The 21,580-nt window shown below is 37.9% G+C and overlaps 1 protein-coding gene across 1 annotated transcript in view; it reads right to left on the bottom strand.

The window, feature by feature from the left end:
* Positions 1-21,580, bottom strand: part of WIF1 (WNT inhibitory factor 1) — a gene marked incomplete at both ends in the record, with an annotated part of 77,167 nt that overhangs the window by 20,794 nt on the left and 34,793 nt on the right. Inside the window, one exon of the mRNA XM_080706564.1 lies at positions 9,014-9,122. Coding sequence (XP_080562690.1) covers positions 9,014-9,122 — 109 coding nt within the window. The remainder of the gene's footprint in view (positions 1-9,013; positions 9,123-21,580) is intronic.

Raw genomic sequence — 21,580 nt, 5'->3', positions numbered from 1 at the left:
GAAAAGCCTTGGTTTAATGAAGCCCCGAATATGAAAATGCCAATTTACCCCAAAATTCTATTAACAGAGATTTATATTTCAGAAGGAAATAAAGGATTCAATAAATTATGTTTAATCATTTGCTCCTCCCATGTGTTTATACGTTATTTATTCTGTTTTGAAACTTTGCGCTCTTATGAATACTTTGTATGTAGCAGCCAGTAATTACCCTGAGGCATAAAAAGACGTAGGAATCGGAAAGGATACTTAAGGATAGAACTCGTAGAATCTTCCTCATCACATGCCAGCATTTCAACTTTACTGGCATCCAGGTGTATATATATTTTTTTTCCTGGACCCTATTCAGTTCCCACTTTGCAGCACATCTGATTCTTTTAAAAAGGCACTTCAGTTTTATTTTGGCTCCCAGAATCTGGTTGAGAAAGAGAAGATGCATCCAAGAAAACTCATCCATTTCTGCTTGTCAGTGTTGTCAAATTTCAAAAACAAATTTTGAATGTTAAGTATCAAAAAAATTCTTCTTGAGCATATGGGAATTTCACTTAAGAATAATTGGTTCCTTGACATCTCAGGTATATGAAAAGTGGACCATTTACAAATCTGGTTAAATTATAAATGTTCACATGGTTCAGTGGTCGGCGGTCATCTAGAGGGTTTGCGATATTCACACTGAAGTGTATGAAGCTGGGTGTGGTGGTGCACACCTGTAATTACAGTACTTGGGAGGCTGGGACAGGAGGACTGTGAGTTCAAGGACAGCCTCAGCAACTTAGTGAGACCCTTTTTCAAAATTTAAAATTTTTAAAAGTACTGCGCAGTACAAAAGAAAGAGAGAGAGAGAGAGAGAGAGAGAGAGAGAGAGAGAGAGAGAGAACAGAAGGAAAGAAAGAGTGTGTGGTTTGCTAACATGGTTTCCAAGATAATGAAAGCAAAAAGCATAGAGAGATCTCTGCCTGCTGGTGATGTAAAAATATGGTTCTACATAATCCCAGGGCCAAGCAAGGATGTAGCTCCAATAGAAAGTTCAGTGAAGAAAGCACATCATAAGTGACTTCTGTTACAGTTTTCCAGGTTGACCATTCCCTTTATACGACTCATGGAGCTCAGGTTTCAGTGATTTATTTTGAAGATATTTTGTGATTGTAAAATATTTTAATCATTTCAAAATTTAGAAAAGCAGAGTAGGATCTGAAGTATTTACAGCCACAGACTTAAATTAGAATTGAAAATAATTGTAGTGCTTGTTTGGGGTCTAAAACTACTAGATTCTTTAGCTCTAGTCTGTTTTATAGTCTATCTCTAATTTTCTATATTTTGATTTTATAATAGGTACATAAATGTCATCTGAGAATATTGCTTAAAATGAGAGTCGGGTATAAAATTACCTTCTAGGACTCAGTGATTTCACAGTAAACGTGTTAGGCCTCAGTTTCCTCATCTGACCAGAAGACTAGTGAGTAATAAAGATATCAGAAGAATCTTTAGAAAAATTGACAGTCTGAATGTATGCCATTTTCAATAATGATCCACATAAAATAAAAAATAAATACAAATTTTAAATTCTCAAAAAAAATTCTGTGAAAAGTTCTTTTATTTGAGTACATAGAGAAAAGTGGAATGTTGTTAAGTCATCCTCAAAAATGTCTTCCAAAGCTGGGTATGGTAGTGTACATCTGTAATCCCAGCACTTGGGAGGCTAAGAGAGCAAGGTTCAAGGCCAACCTCAGCAACTTGGCCAGACCCTGTTTCAACATATAAAAATAAAAAGGAAGCCGGGCATGGTGGCACACGCTTGTAATCCCAGCTTTCGGGAGGCTGAGACAGGAGGATCACTGTTCGCAGACAGCCTCAGCTACTTAGTAAGGTCCTCTGCAACTCAGTGAGATCCGGTTTCAAAATAAAGAATAAAAAATAGGGCAGGGGGTGTAGCTCAGAGGTCAAATGCCCCTGGGTTCCATTCCCAGACCCGCAAAAACATAAAAATAAAAAATAAAAAGTGGTAGAGGTGTATGTAACTTTTTTTTAATAAAAACCAATTCTTACCAAAGCATTTTATGCATACAGCATAGTTGTACCAATTGTTCCAAATGCAAAAGAGAAGACAGTCCCTTATTATTTTTAATTAAAAAACTAATAAAGTTTGGCAGATAATTAAAGATGTAGCACCTTCATCTTCTTAGCAAACCAACAGAAATTATATCCCTAATAATTATTTTACTAATCTAAAGTTATATCTAATTACTAATATTAATATGGGGTATTATCCTTCTTTCTTAATCTTTTAAAGATCCAACACATTACAGCTTAAAAACTTTGCTTATCTTCATGTATATAGAATAATTCTAAACCAACAAATTCAGCTTTAAGTAAAACCTAAACACATTAAAAATCCTTTCAACCTAGCTAAAAAAATTTTATTTACACATATATCTCTTTTGAAATAGGAGATCTGAAAGCATAGTTATGATCGCAACCCTAACACAGAATAATTTGAAAGAATAAGGAAATAAAGCTTAGAAGTTGGGAGGTACCTAGTTTGAGTCTCAATGATTTAAATTTTAATGTGAAAACAGAAAGTAACAAAAGGTGTATTGATGACAAAAATTACACTTGCCCAGTTTTCAATTGTAAAACAGGAAACAAAAATTTTCTCTCCTTTTGTGAAAACCCCACTTGTCCTCCTTTCTGTTTACATAAAGTTTATCCGTAAGACTGGTTAAGTAATAAGAATTACCAGTATATTTTAAAAGTCTTAAAAGAATTTCACTTTAAAACAAAACAAAATCTGACTTTAGTTAGCCTCTTCTCCATTAATGGCCTTTTGTGAACCCTGTGCTCTGCCCAGACTATTTCTCTCAGCTCCTCAAATAAGTGGCTCGTGTTCAAGGTAATCTGAGTGCACACCCAGTTGCTTCAATTGTTCTTTCTCTTCTTTTCTGTCCAGTGTCCAATCACTCAACTCTAAAGCCAAAAGAAAACAGCACTTTCAAAAATAGCTTTTTCAAATACTTCCTGACTCTATGATTTCCCTCTTTCCCTCTCTCTCTCCCTCCATTCTTTCCTTCCCGTTTCCTTCTTTTTTTTTCTCTGTTTCTACTAGGGATTAGCCAGAGGCATTCAACCTCTGAGCTACACCCCCAGCCCTTTTTATTTTTTGTTTTGCAACAGGGTCTTGCAAGGTTGCTGAGAGTCTTGCTATGTTGCTAAGGCTGTCCTCGAACCTGAAATCCTCCTGTCTCAGCCTCCCAGATAGTGGGATTCCAGGCATGCACCAACACATCTGGCTCACTGATATATTTCTAAACATCTCTCTATATAATTCCATTATGGTTCAATGATTTTATGGTATGCATCCTTGCTGAAGATGAGACTTTGAAAGGCAAGAATCATCTCATCGTCATCATCGTCTTCTTCTTTTAAATAATCTCAACACCTAGCATACTGATTGTTGCAAAGTAGGCAATGACAGACATGATATGTGTTAAAGAAGACACACTCATATTCCATTATGTACGCAGGCTCTTGCACTTACACACACACGTGTACACCTGCCCCACACATACACAAAGGCTGGAATTCTCCATAGGTGGTGGGAGATAACTGAGACTAAAATACTAGCAACATGTATCTACAAAGAAACACGCACAAAGAAAAATATCAAAGGCAGAAAAATGCATTGGCCACTTTACTTTCAGGGTAGAGTAGAAGTGGCAAATCGTGTGTTTCCACAACAATAAATAAGCATGGGAGTCGTGAGCCACTTTTACCAAAATCTCAATGAAATTAAGTCAAATTTGCATTGTAAATTTCAATGGAGTCCAGGTTGTATAAACTGAGATGAATTAAAATAATTTAGAAAAACTAAAGATGATTAAATTTAGCTAACATGGTATTCAGTATCCAAGTGACAGGCAACTGGTTGCACATAAATTAACTCTGTGTATGTGAATACAGACTTACTCTGATTGAACACCTCTTCTACACTAAGACGGGCACAGGGCTCATGGTGACTCAGCCTACGGTCAGTTAAGCCACTGCCTTATAACAAGAGAAGATATAAATAGGTGAAAGCTCAGCCTCCACACCACAGGATTATAAACCACTTCATAGCCAGGCATGGTGGCGCACACTTGTAATCCCAGTGCTTGGGAGGCTGAGACAGGAGGATTGCACAGGTTCGAAGCCAGCCTCAGCTACTTAGTGAGGCTCTCAGCAGCTTAGTGAGACCCTGTTTCCAGATAAAGTATAAAAAAATAGGTATGGGAGTATAGCCTGGAGGTGAAAAAGCCCCTGGGTTCCACCCACAGTACCACACACAGAAAAAAAAGGAAACCACTTCATGATCAGAAATTATTCAACACAAATGTTTATCAGTCTCAATCTGCCCTGACAGTTCATGCTCAAAGCAAATACAGACCATCTACCTCTGGGCTTCATATTTTGCTAAGAACTGGGGCTACCAACATGTCTGGTCCTCCAACATTACTACCTGTTTAAAGATTCTAGACATCAGATTCCTAAAAGTCTTTGCAGAGAAACACCACTGCTCTCTGGGTTTCACACTATGACAGAGACAGAGTGTTCAAAGAGGCCAAGGCTTGGCTTTATGGAAACTGTTTTCGGTTATACAAGTCAGTAATTTTACTGAACCACCCTGCAGTTTGTATTTCCTGTTTTTGTTCTCCTCAGATGCCAGAAGGCAGGCACTTCGTAATTGTTAAAGATCAAGAGTTTTCTTTTTTCATGCAGTGTTCAGTCATAGAGGAGTCTGAGGGATAAAAGAACAGCTTAGCAGCTTGGGGGTATAAAATAGCCTGGTCAAATAATGAATACTACCTGAATGCTGAAGAGCAAAGGCACACTGATTTGGTTACTTTTTAATAATTCAAGGCACCTTCGCTTCTCCCACTGTGGTGGCTAAGCTAATAAGGCTAATGAGTAACTGCCCCGCGATGGTCGAAAATCCCATAAACTTCTTGCACCTGCATTTCTGCAAACAAAGCCTACATCTGCTTCCAAAAAGGTGCGTGTGTGCACACGCACAACTGAGCATGTCTCCTTGTCCCAGAAGAGGGCTTGTTCTTTTTCATCTCACCTGCCCCAAGTGTCATAGACTCTTTTCTCTAATAAAATAATAACATAAAATAAGTATTAATAATATATAATAATATAAAATATAATCATAAAATTTATTGTTGGTAAGGATCCTTATTATTAGAAATTGATGTTCAGCCGGGCGTGGTGGCGCATGCTTGTAATCCCCGCGCTTGGGAGGCAGAGACAGGAGGATCGCGCAGGTTCAAAGTCAGCCTCTGCTGGCTTAAGAGACCCTGTTTCCAAATGAAAATATAAAATATAGAGTGTAGCCCGGAGGTAGAAGAGCTTCCAGGAATCACAGTACCACCAAGAAAGAAAGAAAGAGAGAAAGAAAGAAAGAAAGAAAGAAAGAAAGAAAGAAAGAAAGAAAGAAAGAAAATTGATATTTATCTAAATGTGATCTATTAAAACATTCTCACATCATATGTTCACATCTTAAGTATCATCCTTTTAAGAAGTAGAATTTTTAGTAAGTTTTTTGTACTAGACATAAAAAGTGAGTAAAACCAGAAAGATGGAGGATGCAAGAACTAAATGATAAATTTGAAGATGTGAGAGTTATTGGAAGCTGAGCATTTGTAACTGTGTAAATAATTTAATTAAAGCTTTTTGATTGGCTACAATGAGTTTCTACTTAATAATCACAAAAAGACAAAGAAAATGGTTCAAATAATGCTATGTACATATGTGAAGTTATCAATACCAATCTCAATAATATGTGTAGGGAGGGGGAGGGAGTAGGGCAGGATTCAGAGGGGAAACACCAAGCACTTTTGCATGTATGTGTCTATCATTATGACTATGATGTGTCTATCACTTCTGAACCTCATTATGACGTATAATTACAATGTACTAATAAAAGTATATTTTTAAAAAGACAAAGGAAAATTCAAAAATGTAAATTGGGAATTGAGAGACATGTTATGTATTTATTTTGTTTCTGGCTATTTCTTATGATCAAGCAAAAGTTTATATAAAATTATCCTCGACTAAAAAGGCATATCACATGACACCCCAACCTCAGGGGTTGGAGTGTCTCTCTCGTCTCTATGATGTAACAAAGCCCCACCAATGCCCATGTCCTTGAGGCTATTAATCTCAGGTAAACAAACGTTCAATCCTTTTTTGTTTCTTGCAGTACTGGGTTATTAAACCCAGGACCTTATGCATGCTAGGGAAGAGGTCTACCACTAAGCTACATCTCCAGCCCTCGGTGAGATAAATCTTCAGAGCCCAAGCCCTCGTTCTTTCATCCAGAACTCCAAATCATCTATATGGGTGGTAAATCGCCCAGGAGGGCTGCTAGTCACCATAGCACTGTGATGATCAATGATCTGAGAGAGCTAAATTCATACTCCTCCTGTCTACAATGCCATGTGTGCCAGGGAATTAGAGAAACTCTATACTTAGCACCCAACTCTTATGGCACTGAAATGCAGCAGTGCAGATCCAGGGGAAGAGGCCGGTCAGTGCGACTTGAAGACATCCTTTGTGGAGATGCCCAATGTCCTGATTATTTTATAGATTTAAATTAGCTCTTATAGGGATTTGTTTTGACATCTGACAAAACTATTCTACTGATAAACTATTCTTGTAGAAGAATAAGATTACAAATGTGTTTTAAAAATGAAGGGTTTTCTGTCAATTATTATTATAATTATTATTATCATCATCATTATTGGTACCCAGGATTGAACCCAGAGGTGTTTTACCTTCCAACATCCCTTTTTTTTTGAAACAGGGTCTCATTAGGATGCTCAAAGTCTCACTCACTTGCCAAGGCTAGTCTCTAACCTGCAGTCTTCCTGTCTCAGCCTTTTGGAAACCTACTTGGATTACAGGTCACCACACCTGGCTCTTCTATTAGTTATTTTTAAACACTGTAAAGCTAGGAGGGTATCAGGGTGGGGTGCGGAGAGAAACACACCTAGACACGTTGAATGCACCACTTTGAATCTCATTATAATGTATAATTAGTTGCACCAATAAAATTATAATAAAAAAACACTCTAAAACTACAACTATCACAATACTAGAAATAACTAGTATGCTGTAAACAAACTCTGTGTCTAGAAGAACTTAATGTGAATTAAGGGGCATATTATGAATCAGGGCAACTGCTTACTCTGAGACAACTAAGGACCCAGAAAAATACTTTGAGTGAGACCCCTGCTTCATAGTATTGCCAAAATAATTTTTATAAAATACAGGAACACGTGTAAGTTATCACTTTATTACCTTCTGGAATAAAGATTAATTTCCAAACATTAAAAAGTTACAAAGGAAAAGATAGGTTTGACAACATAGAATTTTATCCTCCTCAAAAAATATAGAATATAAATGAAAAACTGAAAAAGTACAATAAAAGGAAACTTTACATATGGTAAACTTTGCAAACCAGTAAGAACATTATTATCCCAATATAAAAATAAGCATAATACACACATATTTTACAGTGTTTAATAGAGTCAAGAAAGTATGTCCTCTCTCAATAGGAATTTTAAAAAATCAAATTAAAAGTACACTGTAAAAAAATCACTTTTCACTTCTTAAATCAGCAAGGCACTTAATGTGATTAATGATCTCTGCTTATGAGATTATGGTGAACCAGGCACCCTCCCACACTGCAAGGCGTGGCATGGTGGGTACAACTTTTATAGAAAATAATAATGGCTTCTTGGCAATTTGTTTTGAGAGCCTTTTAAAAAGTTCATATCCTTTTAAACAATAATTCTACTTCTAAAAATCTATTTTAACAAAAATAATGAGATATGCGCCAAGATTTTAGTATACAGATATATTGATTTCATCCTGAATGCCTGCTCTTTGCTGGACTTTCTGTTGGGAACCATGGTGAAGAAGACAAATAGGGCTGGCTCCTGCCCTTATGGAAGCTACCATCTATTTTATTTACTTAAAAAGAATTTTGCTGTGATATTTCTAGCATGCAAACTCTAAAAACAATATTATTAATAAACACCAAGGAAATAGGTAAAAAAAAATTATGGTATAGCCATATAATAAAGTATTATTAAAGCTTTTTAATGCCTTATTAGGGCACTTAAAAACAACTTTCAGAAAAATCTGTGATATGGGAAAATGATTATGGTAAAATGTTAAAAGAAAAATTTGGTGTAAAACCATATATATAATATTACAATTATGCAAAAATACATATCCATTTAAAAAGACTAGAAACAACTATATAAATATGTTTCCATACTTCTTTATCTTTTTAAAGATGAGGAATCCTGGGCTCTAGTGTAGTCCCCATATAAGGCTTCATTTTTAATTTATAATATGCAGTTGTAAATCTGACCTAAAGTCCTCAGATGAGATGATGCATGAGTGGATACTGTGTAAGATGAAGCTGGAAACAAATACCAGTGCGATTATTTTCTTAACAAAGGAGGATGATGGGATCTGAAAGGCTGAACCCCTTCTTTCTACTTTTTCCTGTCTCTTCTCTCTTGCGAATTCTTATTTAATACAATGCTAATTGGGTTGGGGGAGTGTTCTTGATTTACCCCGCGTGCTTTCAATCACTGACTTTGACTCTTTGCCTCATTTATGTGTATCATATGAATCCACACACTCGTGACGAGATACACCTCACTAGGTGTGTTTATTTTCCTTGTTATTCCTTCCCTTTTTTTCCATACGGAATCATTTATAAACTGGGTATGGGCTGGGGCTATTCTGAATTTTTAGGAAACTGTGAAACTATCCTTTCTAATCCTTTGCTCTCTTTCTAATCCTTTGCCCAAGAGGTAACAATTGAGTTGCCCTACACTAACAGCTCTCTTCGGTAAAACACTCCATAATCCCTCAGATGGATGACATTGGATTTTACATGTTATTCTCATCACCATTATCTTTTGAGCACAAGCCTTCCTCCAAAGCAAGGACCACTCACCTGATGCCTTGTGAGGCACTGTTCCCAGAAGAGGGACATTGACAGTCGGATCTGCCATGATGTCTTTATCCAAGGAGCGCAAGGACAGAAATTCATAGAAGTACTCTGCCTACAACAAAAGGCAATGACCATTAATACCATAGAAACCATAGAGAGCGAGAAGGCACTTTTTAACGCATCATCCATCAGAGGAAAGAGATTATTTTCCCCACAGGAACTCTGGAGCCCCTGGCATCTAAGATACTGTGTAGGCATAATTCACTCTGTGAGTTTGAGAGAGCCACAGAATAGACCCTCTGTTTGGAGAAAAATGATTCCTTTAAAGTATTGAAAACATTTATACAAAATAACCACAAAAGGTGGTCTTTTAACATAGACAATATTAGTTGCTGCCTGTTGAAAGGACTGGAGGAAAAATACTCTTAGAGAAATAAGTGATGTCAGGGCAATTATTGACCAGCCAAAAATCCATCTCAGCTCCTTGGGTTATTCTCAAATTCATTTTAAATCTGAAAGGAGTCTTTTGATCAAAATTTGTGGAACTATAATAAATAAAGAATATTAAGAACAGCAACCTGTTGGCAAATGAAGGCACTAAAGGCTCAAACTGAACGATCTTGCTATTAACGTTTATTTTCCAGTCTCGCTCCTCTTGAGAGGCTTATATTTGGGGTCTTGATTTAATTATGGAGAGAATGGCCTAAAAATGCAAATCCACTGACACAATATGACAATAAACCATAAAGCTTTACAACATAAACATTTTCATTTTTCTGTTAAGCCACTAGTTGAGAAAAAGATTCTTGCTACTTAAATGGCCATGAATACTGAAGGTAGTAATGCATAATCTCACTGGAGAGCTTTGGAACTACAATCCTTTCATTGAAAGAATTTGTGCTAGAAGCCAGGCACAGTGGTGCACATCTGTAATCCTAGTACTTGGGAGACTCCGAACCAGGGGGATCACAGGTTCAAGGGCAACCCCAGCAAGTTAGATCTTCAGCAATGTAGGAAGACGCTGTTTCAAAATAAAAAGGGCTGGATGTGTAGCGCAGTGGTAGAATCCTCCTGGGTTCAAACACCAGTACCACAAAAAGAAAAAGGATTTGTACTAGGAACATTATATTTTTCTTAGGAATAAAGAATATTTGATTAAGGATATAAATGCTAACATGAGAAATAGATTAGCTAATTAGTTCTGCAGTTACTGCAAAAATATACAGAATTAGGTTGGGTTAATTAAAATTACATAAACAGGGGCTACAGGAGATTTAAAAAATAATAAAATCTATCCTACATGCAGTACAATATTTATTTTCCAACATGGAAGACATTATGAGACACACGGTACACATTCCAACAACTTTCTGCTTTAAATCACAGTATCAAAGGCATCAGTCATTAAGGACATCATAAGATCATGAGATTAGTAACACAAAGGGACATCTTGGTATCAGGGCACCGTCTACATTTGCAGTGAGTTGGAAAACACATCCTAGTATCACTAAACTCAAAGGAGCATCTTCATTGATCAAATCCCCGCTGTGTCCCTGTCTTTGGGTTTGGGGGACGGGTCCAGTCGATTACTGAGAAAGGTTTCCTGAATGTATAACAGAGTTTTGTTTGTTGATTTATTAGATTCTTCCTCTAAAAGGGCGCTGAGGATACAGGGTCATCAGACAGATGATTTCTACCCTACCTAAGAGAAGGCAGAGGTCTGAAGGAAGCCTGATGAAAGAATGTCATCAGGAAAGGTAATCCAATTTGGAATGAATTCCTTTGAAAAAGAGAATTAACAGTAGTTTTGTCCCAACAGAAAAGCCAATGACTATGAAAAGTGGGCTAGTTTTCATGAATCCAGGAGTTTTACATGACTTCTATCAGCTGCATTTCCCTCTACACTTGACTAGATAATGTTTGTCATACAACATTTTGTTCTGAAACATTTCAGTTAACACTATGAAGGGACTCAGTGCTGGATGCTGTTATAATGATTTACATTTGGATTATTCGTATTACCAAGTACAGCAGTAACAACAAGCAACACCACACAAACACCATTAGGATGTGTGCTGAGACATCTAAACAGGTTATGGTTGGTACATGTAATGGCAGTGAAGAACCGAGTAGACTGAACACAAAAACCTCAAAACAAAATCTTCAAACACCATGTAATAAGTTACCATGTGCTATTTATCACATTACAAATAAATGTGCCTTTCTATGGTTATATATTTTAATTATATTTGTAAAAACTAAGATAAGTTCAATAAAAATATAAAAAATTATCATTTTTATGCAGTATTGGGGATTGAATCCAGGGACACTGTACCTCTGAGCTACACCCCTTGTCCTATTTTATTTTATTATTTGGATACAGGTATCACTAAATTGCTGAAGGCCTTGCTAAAGTGCAGAGGCTGGCCTCAAACCTGTGATCCTCCTGTTTTAGCCTCTCAAGTATTGGGATTACAGGTGTGCTCTACCATGCCCAGTTTAAAAATGACTTTGATGAGTGATATGTGCATGTATGCCCCTATCATCTTGTACTCCATTAAGAGGTATAACTACAAAGCACCAATAAAAAAATTAAAAAAAGAAAAAGGTGTAACACCAAGATTAAACAATGACTTATGGAATAGTTGTTCACTGTTTTTTTTTTCTTTTCTCTCTCAAATGTTCTATATGTAGTTTAGTAACTTTTGTAGTGAAATTAATAGATTTATTTATAAACAAGCATTAATCATAAACCATGTTGTCAGTTTTGTGGCTGATAATAATCATTGACTGTATGTGTATAATTCTCACCCTTTCTATTTAGGGTGGCTGTGCTTATGTTATTATTTTATGTAAGTATCATGAACTATTTACATTTTATTTCAGTCTCTTGAATGTCTCCCTGAAAGTGTGCTTTAGGCCATGGTCAGCATTAACTTTAGAAAGTCTCTTTCGAAAAGTTTTGATTTTTTTAAGAATTCCACTCAGAGCCTAGAAACATAATTTTAAGGAACCTTCAGGTCTCTCTACAGTTGTATGAGGCAGGCTGGGAAGCATCGACTTCATTACCAGAACGTTTCTAAGCAGCGTCGCATGATACTAAACGCAATGAGGCTAGACTTGAGGAATCCCTCTTGACAGACAACACTAGGACTTTACCAATGACAGATTCCACACTACGGATTTTAGGGTGTCTCCTTGATTTCTTTGGGAATAGATATATATTATGGTTTTTCTTCTGCAATTCTAAGACTATTTAAGATTGTTCCAGGCATGAACTGTTCAGAACAGTTTCTCCCTTGGATTAAAAGGTAGTGGCTGAAGTAAACCTTTTTTGTTTGTTTACCCATCTTATTAAAAATGACGATAGTGCTTAAATCTCTGAAATATGTAATTTTCTTTGTACTTGGTGTAGTACGTTTTTTTCCAAAAAGTTTTGTTTATATACTGTTTCTATTGCTTCTTAAAAAGTTCGACTTGAAAGTCACTTAGAAACGGACCAAACTTTGTCTCTGTCTTCATACTCTCAGAGCTCCATTTGTCAATGTAAAGAGATCTGCCCAAACCATCAATACCAGCCAGGTGTGGTGGTACAACCTTCCAATACTTGCTAAGACAGGAGAATCGCAGGTTCAAGGACAGCCCCAGCAAGTAGTGAGACTCTCATCAATCTAACAAGACCCTGCTTCTAAATAAAATCAAAATAGGGCTCAGCCGGGTGTGGTGGCGCACGCTTGTAATCCCCGCACTTGGGAGGCAGAGACAGGAAGATCACGCAGATTCGAAGCCAGCCACGCTGGCTTAAGAGACCCTGTTTCCAAATAAGAAATATAAAATAGGTCTGGGAGTGTAGCCTGGAGGTAGAGGGACTTCCAGAAACCCGAGTACCACAAAAAAAAAAAAAAAAAAAAATATATATATATATATATATATATATATATATATATATATGGCTCAGGGTGTAGCTCGGAGGGGTAGAATTCCCCTAAATTCAATCCCCAGCACCACACACACACACACACACACACACACACACACACACACACCAATACCATGTAAGTATTTTACAGACATCAAAACATAGAAAGTAAATACATAAACACATGCTTACTACAATATAGAGAGTAAATATATCCTTAATTTAACTTCAGGTTTTAAATTTAAAAGTCATAACATTGGCTAGTGAAATGGGTTTATGCCATATTCCAACTTCCAGACAGAACTTTCCATTTTTACTTTATTTATGATATAGTAAATAGTCCTAGACCCCAATCTCTCCATTGGAAAAAACTTATTTGGAGGCAAATAAAACCCAAAGTCTATTCCAAGGAGAACAGAGAACCAGCTTTAAAGTTTGGGAACAAGTTGCACAAATGGCAGATTTATTACTTAGATAAAAGGAACTCGGAGCATGAACTGTAATCGAGAAGTTATATTGGAGTGTTTGAAACCTCTATTAGGAAAAAGTACATTTTGTTTTATTAAATGACACTGGTGGAAACTCAGGTAGAGGCAAGTAGGGTGATTATTTGGGAAACGCATGAAAAGATTGCTTTGTATTCAAACAAAGAGCAAGTCTATTCAGGGGAAGAATTCACTTCTAAATTAAGTTGCTGAAAAAATTTTGCTGGCCTGGTTTGCCAGGCAGTAAATTTTCTTTTCATAGAGAAGTATAGAAGACACCCAAATTTTATCAAGAGGGGAGTGCTGGAGGCCATTTATCTGGCTTCCAATTGACTTGGCTGAAATTAGTGTTGTTCCTTCCAGAATTGATAAAGACATCGTTTAAACAGCAGAATGGGGGCGTTCTTATGGCCTCTGCTCTGGCACTCTTCTGGGGGTGGGGGTAGACTCTCAGGAAGGAGACAGAGCATTGCTTAAACCATCGGAGGGAATGGAAAAAATTCAGTGTTTATTTTCCACCTTTGAAGTTCTGAGTTTATGGTTGCAGGAGCCTCTAAATTAAGAATCAATCTTTTATAAAACTGTGGCTCTCACACCTCCTTTGACTTCATATATCAAGTTGCTGACTCAAGTACTCATGGAAGTCAATGCACACGGTAAAGGTACCATCTTTGAAAAAGCCGGGCGTGGTGGCGCACCCTTGTAATCCCAGAGCTTGGGAGGCTGAGACAGGAGGATTGTACAGGTTCAAAGCCAGCCTCAGCTATTGAGTGAGGCTCTCAGAAATTTAGTGAGACCCTCTTTCCAAATAAAGTATAATAAAATAATTCTGGGAGTATAGCCTAGAGGTAGAGAGCTCCTGGATTCCACCCCCCAGTACCACCAAAAAAAAAAAAAGTACCATCTTTGTGTTACAATTTCAGTTAATTAATACAAAAACAGATGGCAGCCAGAAGATTTGAAAATTAATTTTTGTTGAAAGTTTGCTATACTCCAGTCACTGTCCATCTAATTCTTACAACAATCTACTACTATTACAAGGATACAAGTGAATTCAGATTAGCAGGGTACAGGCATGAAAAGCTCTAAAGGGATAAAAAAAATAACTCCTACAATGTATGTGAATAAAGCACTGTTAAAGCCCATAACTAACTGAATAAGCATGCGCAATACTTAAAATAATCTGATGCCTGAATGTCTGCATAAAAACAACCAGATCTCATGTTCTTTTTCAGCATTCTTGCTACCTTTGCAACATTTCATCATTCAAACTCAAAACTCGTTAGCCCTCGATTGTGTGACAATCTGCAGATTCTCCTGCCACGTCTTGGTTTTCCTGAGTTTCCTCACTTATTCTCCAATCCGCTCACAATCATAGAAAAAATCACTATGACTTAGCTATCACTGAGGTATAGACAGCGATTTCACCTCTACTGAACTTCCTTTACTGGACTTCTCAGCCTTTGGTCCTTCTCTCTTTATATCACCCTAAAATTCATACTCTTGCAGACTGTCCTTTGGGGTAGTGAGGCTTGCTATGGCTTGGATGAGTATCCCCCCAAGGCCCATGTGGTAAATAAAGGCTTGACCCCAGGGTGGTGCTGTGGTGAGGTGATGGAACAATCTTGTGGGAGGCCCTGCGGTCATTGGATGACCTAAAATGGGACTATGGGCCAGGTGTGGTGGTATGTGCCTATAATCGCGGTAAGTGGGAAGCTGAGACGGAGGCATCGCAGGTTCCAAGGCCAGCTTCAGCAACCAAGTGAGATCATCAGCAATTTAGAGAGACCGTGTTTCAAAAAATAAAAATAAAAACAGGGCTTAGGATGTATCTTGGAGGTAGAATGCCCTTGGGCTCAATCTCTAGTATCCCAAAAGGGTGGAGACTGTGGGACTCCAGTTTTTCTGTCTGTGTCTACTTTCTGGCATAATGTGCTGCCTTCTGCCTAGGCCAAAATCAACGGGGCTACCAATCATGGACTTGAACCTCCAAATTGTGAGCTAAATAGACTTTTTCTTGAGAAGTTAATCGCCTTGGGTATGTCATTATAATAATGTGAAGCTGACTAATACATGAACTGCTTACACCCTTTTTCCAAAATGCAGGTTCTTTTCACCGTCTGCCTTATGCCCATACTCACACTCATGGAGCCCAGTTTATTATCTTCCAGGATCAGCCGATTTCTTTATATCTGTCAACAGGATTGTGATTTTTCTAATGACAGTGCTACTGAACCTCAGTTACTATAACATTCCTTGAAACTTCCTTCTTGCAATTAAAAAAATATCTGCCATGATTTAAGCCGATAAATCTAATTAAAACATTATGTCACAGTCCTTTCCTAACTCTTCCTGTCTCAAGGATAAAGCATTTAGCCTGATAAGTGTAGGTACAGTCTGGCTCTAAATTCCCTTTATCAGTAAGGATCATCTTCAGGGGCTCAACCAGCCAGCTGCGATTCCCTAGCCCAACCTATATTTTAGTGATTTCACCTCTAATCACTTTCACTGAACTTGAATCAGCTTGGCCTTTTGGCCTATACCACCATATATAATTATTCGACTTTTAACATGTATGCATTATGTATTCTCATCTAAATTTTGGATTCCTTATAGTTAAGAGTAGGACTATATATTTTTCCCAACACACTATTGGAGACTCACTCAACACTGTGCCAAAGCAAGTCCACAGTTGTTTGAAAATATTTTCACTTTTTTCCTGAGTGAATGAATGAATGACCCCCTGAGACGCATCCAGAAGCACATACCCAGTGCGTTCCAGAACAGCATTAGCTTCCGCTTCTCCTGGCAGGCAGCAGCTTCTCCATTTGGCAATTGTTAACTTATTTTTATGGGTCAAAAGATTCTTTCTTTGCTGTGTGGCCAACCTCTGCAGCACACATCAAAAATACAGAACGATTTTTGGGGGGAAGAAGGGAGAAAGAAAAACCATTCAAAGAAACACTGATATCTGATATCCCGCCAATCTGTGTGTCATTTGTAACTGTTTTATGCTTGTTCTGGGACAAAATCTTGGCAATGAGACTCCCAGAAAGAATGTAAGCAGATAACGTAAACAAGATCCAGTTCTGAAACATGGCTTTGCCCAGTACTCCTCTGGTTCACATTTCCTACCTGAGTGTCAGTTTGCATTCTCCACATTGCTATATGTAAGTGCAATGCCACTGGGAAACTGTGTGATATCCACAGTGGTTTTTCCCTCTTGCCTTCTTTTGCAACTGGCTTTAAGAAGGATCTTTTATATATACATAAAAACAAAAAGAAGCACCTTTTCATGTAGAGTAGTTATTTCATTATCTCACTAGTCTTGACTTAAATTGGCATTGAAAGAAGCATTGCTTAAGGAGAGAATACCAATCAACCGAGTTCTTCTGTTCTAGTAATAATTTTTATACACACTAAACCAGACCACAGCCAGTGGGCTGGACTGAGGTAGTGAAGTTATTGGAATATAATGGTGACATTAAAACTTAAAGTTCAAGTAAACACATCCGGGACCATGAGAGTTTTGTAAACTAAGACTGGCAGGAGATCACACGGTTTGGCTTCACATAAATCTGAAATTTCTAAGACATTTTCCATTTTTTCCTCCTAGGGTTTGGAACCAGCACTGCTCATGCAAACCAGAAACAGACCTGGCTATCTGACAAACTGCTGGCTAGTCACTCTCTTTCTAAATTTCTAAAGACAGGGAAGCATCAGAGGGCTCTATTCTCTTTTGTAATAAATAAAATCAAAAGTTAAAGTCTTTTAAGGGAAGGATAACAGGGAAATAGAAAAGCAAAGCATTGGGAGGTGAATGAAACTTTTTTTTTTTTAGCTTCTCTCAAGATTGATAAAAGGGTCTAGCAATAAAAACAAGAAGCCAGGCATGGTGGTGCACGTTCTGGCAATCCCAGTACTTGGGAGGCTGTGACAGAAGAATCGCAGGTTTGAAGACAGCCTCAGCAGCATAGCAAGACTCTCAGCAGTCTAATGAGATGCTGTTTTGAAATAAAAAACCAAAAAGGTTGGGGGTGTGGCAAAGAGGTAGAATTTTGCTGGATAAAATCCCTAGTACCACAAAAAATACATACATATACATATATGCATGCATACATACATACTAAACACAAGGTAGTGTTTATACCATATATAGTCCTGTTCAGCATACAGCTTTCACTGGATTGCCAACATTTCTGATGGAAAAGGCATTGCAGGCAGCAGCAGGTTTCTGGTAGCTTCAGCTCCCTTTATTCTTCAAGCGTTTAGGACAAGCACCTGCTCCTCCCAGTATGCCTGCTCCAGCTCAAGCAACAGCAAAATCATGGCTCAGTACTGATCTAAAAACTGAACCCTGGGAGTTAGGGCAGCAATGAGCAAGTATGGCGGGCTAAGGGTCAAGGCCGAGGAAAGAAAACATCATTACATGTGATGTAGTTGGCACTTTGGGGACCATGGACAGTTGAGACAAGACATGTGGACCAATAAATACACCATGTGAGAAATGAGGGTGCAAGATACGAGTTTCTTCAAGATGCAAGAGTACTAGTTACGGGAGAATATGGAAGGGTTAATAAACTAGCTGTCTGAGACAGGTGTTTAGAAGGTGCTGAGACAGGGAGACTTCCATTCTGAAAAAAGGCAAGAATCCCTATTGCATTGTTTCCTTCTCAAGACTTATATTTGACTTATTTCTTCTCTTGAAGTTTTAGATGCAGGCATTGAGTATTCAATTACATGATGAAGGGACTGTGCTAAGGGCAGTTTCTTTAATGATAACTAAAAAATAAAACCAACTGAGCAGTAGCTCTTGCACCTCACACAGGATTCTATCGTCCTCAGTATTTCATCCCCGTGTCCCTCCTTTACACAGTTCACATGGTAGTATAATTCAGCATACCACATTTTTTGGAGCAGAGTATTTCTAAAATGTACATATAAACTTGGATAGTAAGTAGCTCAGAAGAGGCAATGTTAATATTCTGTTTCTTCACAGTTCTTTATGATTGGTAGTTTACCTCTTCAGGCATATAGATATCTTGTTCCATTGATAAAAAGTGTTTGAAAAGTTTTTATTGATGTAGAAATGTCAGAAAATATTCTCAGGGATGACTTTCAAAATTATTTGTTAGGTCATATTTTTCTTAGTTTCAGTCCCAGGTAGTTTTCTTAAATTCTTTAATATATTTTTATTGAATACACATGGACAGTATTAACTTACTTCTTGATAAAAAACAGAAGAAAGACTTTCCTCCTTAGCTCAGTGTTTTAAAAAATGCATCAAAGTCCTCTGGTAAAGGTCATGAAATGTCCCTTAATTTGACTGTTTTGTTTATGTAACTGCAATTTCATGTACCTGAATACTATGCTATGTGACATCCTCCAGTGACTAGTTTGTTCTGTTTCTAAGAGCCAAATGGAAAGAGAAAAGTCTCTATCTTCAGAGTTACAGATTTTCAAAGTCCAAACTTTAGAGGTCTAGAAAAGCAGACCTCTAAATTCAAATAATTTATTCCATAAATTTTGTTTTACTCTTCAGAAAAAAAAAATGTTACCTAGAAAATGTCATTGTCCCTTTTAGTCTTCTAATCTCCTCTACTCATTTGCTATTTAAGAAATGTTACTCATGCATGCATCATGCATCCTGTTGGAGAAAAAGAGAAACTGGGGCAGAATCAAAGCAATTTACTGAGTAACATTGATGACAAAAAAAAAAAAAATGTATAATCTAATATCAGGATAGCTCTGTGTGACTAACTTCAATTTCCTCCAATGCTCCTAAATAATTCTTTAAGCATCTTTAGTGTCTCTCCCTTCTTCCACACAGAAATCCATAGTTTCTCCAAAGTTCTCTGCCCCTTTTATCTTCTCTCAACTGATCATAATACGCTATTCACACACACACACACACACACACACACACACACACACACACACAGAGTTTACGCCATGTATACTGGCATACACTTGTAATCTCAGTACCTGGAAGCTGAGACAGGAGGATCACGGGTCTGAGGACAACCTCCACAACTCAGTGAGACCCTATTTCAAAATTTAAAAGGCTAGGAGAATATCTTGGAGGTAGAATGCCCTTGATCCTCTCAACTTTTTCCTCATCTACCTACAAATATTCCATCCATACCCAGTCCTGATTTCTTCATGTCCCCTGAGACTGGACCCCATTGATATGCAACCTTCCCTTAAGAATACAAATGTGATGAAGAGTTAAAAGCCCAATGCTGTCCTGACCATCACTACAATTCTTCCAGAAGAGTCAACTCTCACAACACTGGTCGTCTTCCCCATCAACCTTCACTGCAGTGTGGCTTTTGCCCCCATACTATTAAAAGGTCATTGATGACCGCCAAGTTGTTAAGTTCAGTGAGTACTCATTTTGGGGGGGGTTACACCCAGGGTCATCCTACCTATGAGTTACACCCCAACTCTATTTTGAAATAGGTCTCACTGAATTGCTGAGGGTTTTGCTAAGTTGTTAAGCTAGCCTCGAACTTGAGATCCTCCTGTCTCAGCCTCCCAAGTACTAAGATTACAGGCGCATGTGACCACTCCTGTTTTCTCTGAAAAAAAAAAATTATTACAATCAACACCTTTTCTTTATTGTCTTATTTCTTTGAGTTTTCTTTCTCTTCTTTCTCTCTGTCTAATCACCATGTGACTTTTCTCTCTACAACTGCAGCTTCTAAAAGGGCTCTGGATGTGGGCGTATACACCCTTAAAAATCCACAGTTTTTGTGTCTATATGCAAATGAATATTTTTCTGGGGAAAAGAGGGCCTGGGCTTTTATTACATTCCTAAAGGAGCCTATGATTCAAAAAGAAAAGAAGAGAAAAAGAAAAGGAAAGGAAAGAAAATCTGCTAACCTAAATTTTGATGTTTCTAGGAAACACCGGCTGGTCTGTCCTTCTTGCCTTTGCTCTTGGAAGTATCTTTTCAACTTCCATGACTTCAGTTTACACCTGTATTTCACTGTCCTCCAAAATGTCCAGTTTTCACCCTTGCTCTGAGCTCCAGATCTATGTCAGCAACTGTCTACCAGACATCTCTCCTTAGACCTACTATGCTTGGACCAAACTCACCGTCTTCCCAATGAAACTATGCACTTGAATTTCTTAAGCCAACACTATACACCCGATTATCCTAGATACAGACTTGATGGTCTTTCTAGACTCCTAACTTTTCTCCCATCAACTACCTCCATGAACTCTCATTGACTTACCAAATCTATTCCTTGCTTTTTCTTCTCAATGTTACTACCAAAATGCAGATATTTCTCATCCCTGCTCCTGTAACTGGCCCCTAACCAATCGCCCTAGTAACTCACCTACCCTAGATGCATTCCCCCCCACTCAAGCTTATCATCCAGTCTTCCTCCCTATATGTTAACTGGACTGCATCACTCCCCTGTTTAAAGCCCTAATCAGTGGCTTCTAATCCCAAGAAAAAGTATGGCTACAACTCTGTATTTGGCTCTGCCCACAGCCCCTTCTCCCACATCTCACCTCACGTCTCTGACCCAGCCATAGCAAGCTTTGAGGGCCCTGAATTGCCGTGCTCTGTCATGCCTCCAGCTCCCTGCTCTGGGTGTGGAGAGCCCGCTTCCTGCCCTTGACCAACCAAGTAAACTCTGATTTATCCCTCAATGCTTAAACAATGCCACTCTTTGGTAAAACTGTCCTTGTTCCAGATACTTCTTTCCTGTCCTCTTCTTATCTTTACGATTAATTATACTCAGAGTAAATGCTATTTATTTGTCCTCCCCATTAAACTCTCCTCTACAGAAGGAACTTTGTCTTTAATTCTCATTTGAATTTCCAGGGAATAACATTGTCTTTGTGGCTCAAAACCCACTTGTGAAAAAAGAATGAAAACTTTGAGTCAAATTAGTCACATCCTTAAAAAAAAAAAAAAAGTAAATCACATTTCCCACACATCCATTTCAAGTCATAACATTTCTGACTTGGAGTGAAACAGAAACTCAAGTACAGTGGTGAAGCCTTGGCTGAGAGAGGTAGGCATTGAGATCCCAATCACAAGTTAGCAGAAAGGGTGAAACAGTGAATCCATGCCAGGTGACCACGCTGGTCTCCAGCTGGTTCTCCACTCGAAATAACAACATTGGCAGCGCTGGAGAGAGTTTGGGC

The sequence above is a fragment of the Muscardinus avellanarius genome (assembly GCF_963383645.1).
Source record: "Muscardinus avellanarius genome assembly, chromosome: 11".
Taxonomy (NCBI): Eukaryota; Metazoa; Chordata; class Mammalia; order Rodentia; family Gliridae; genus Muscardinus; species Muscardinus avellanarius.
This window is presented reverse-complemented; position numbering and strand designations above follow the sequence as displayed.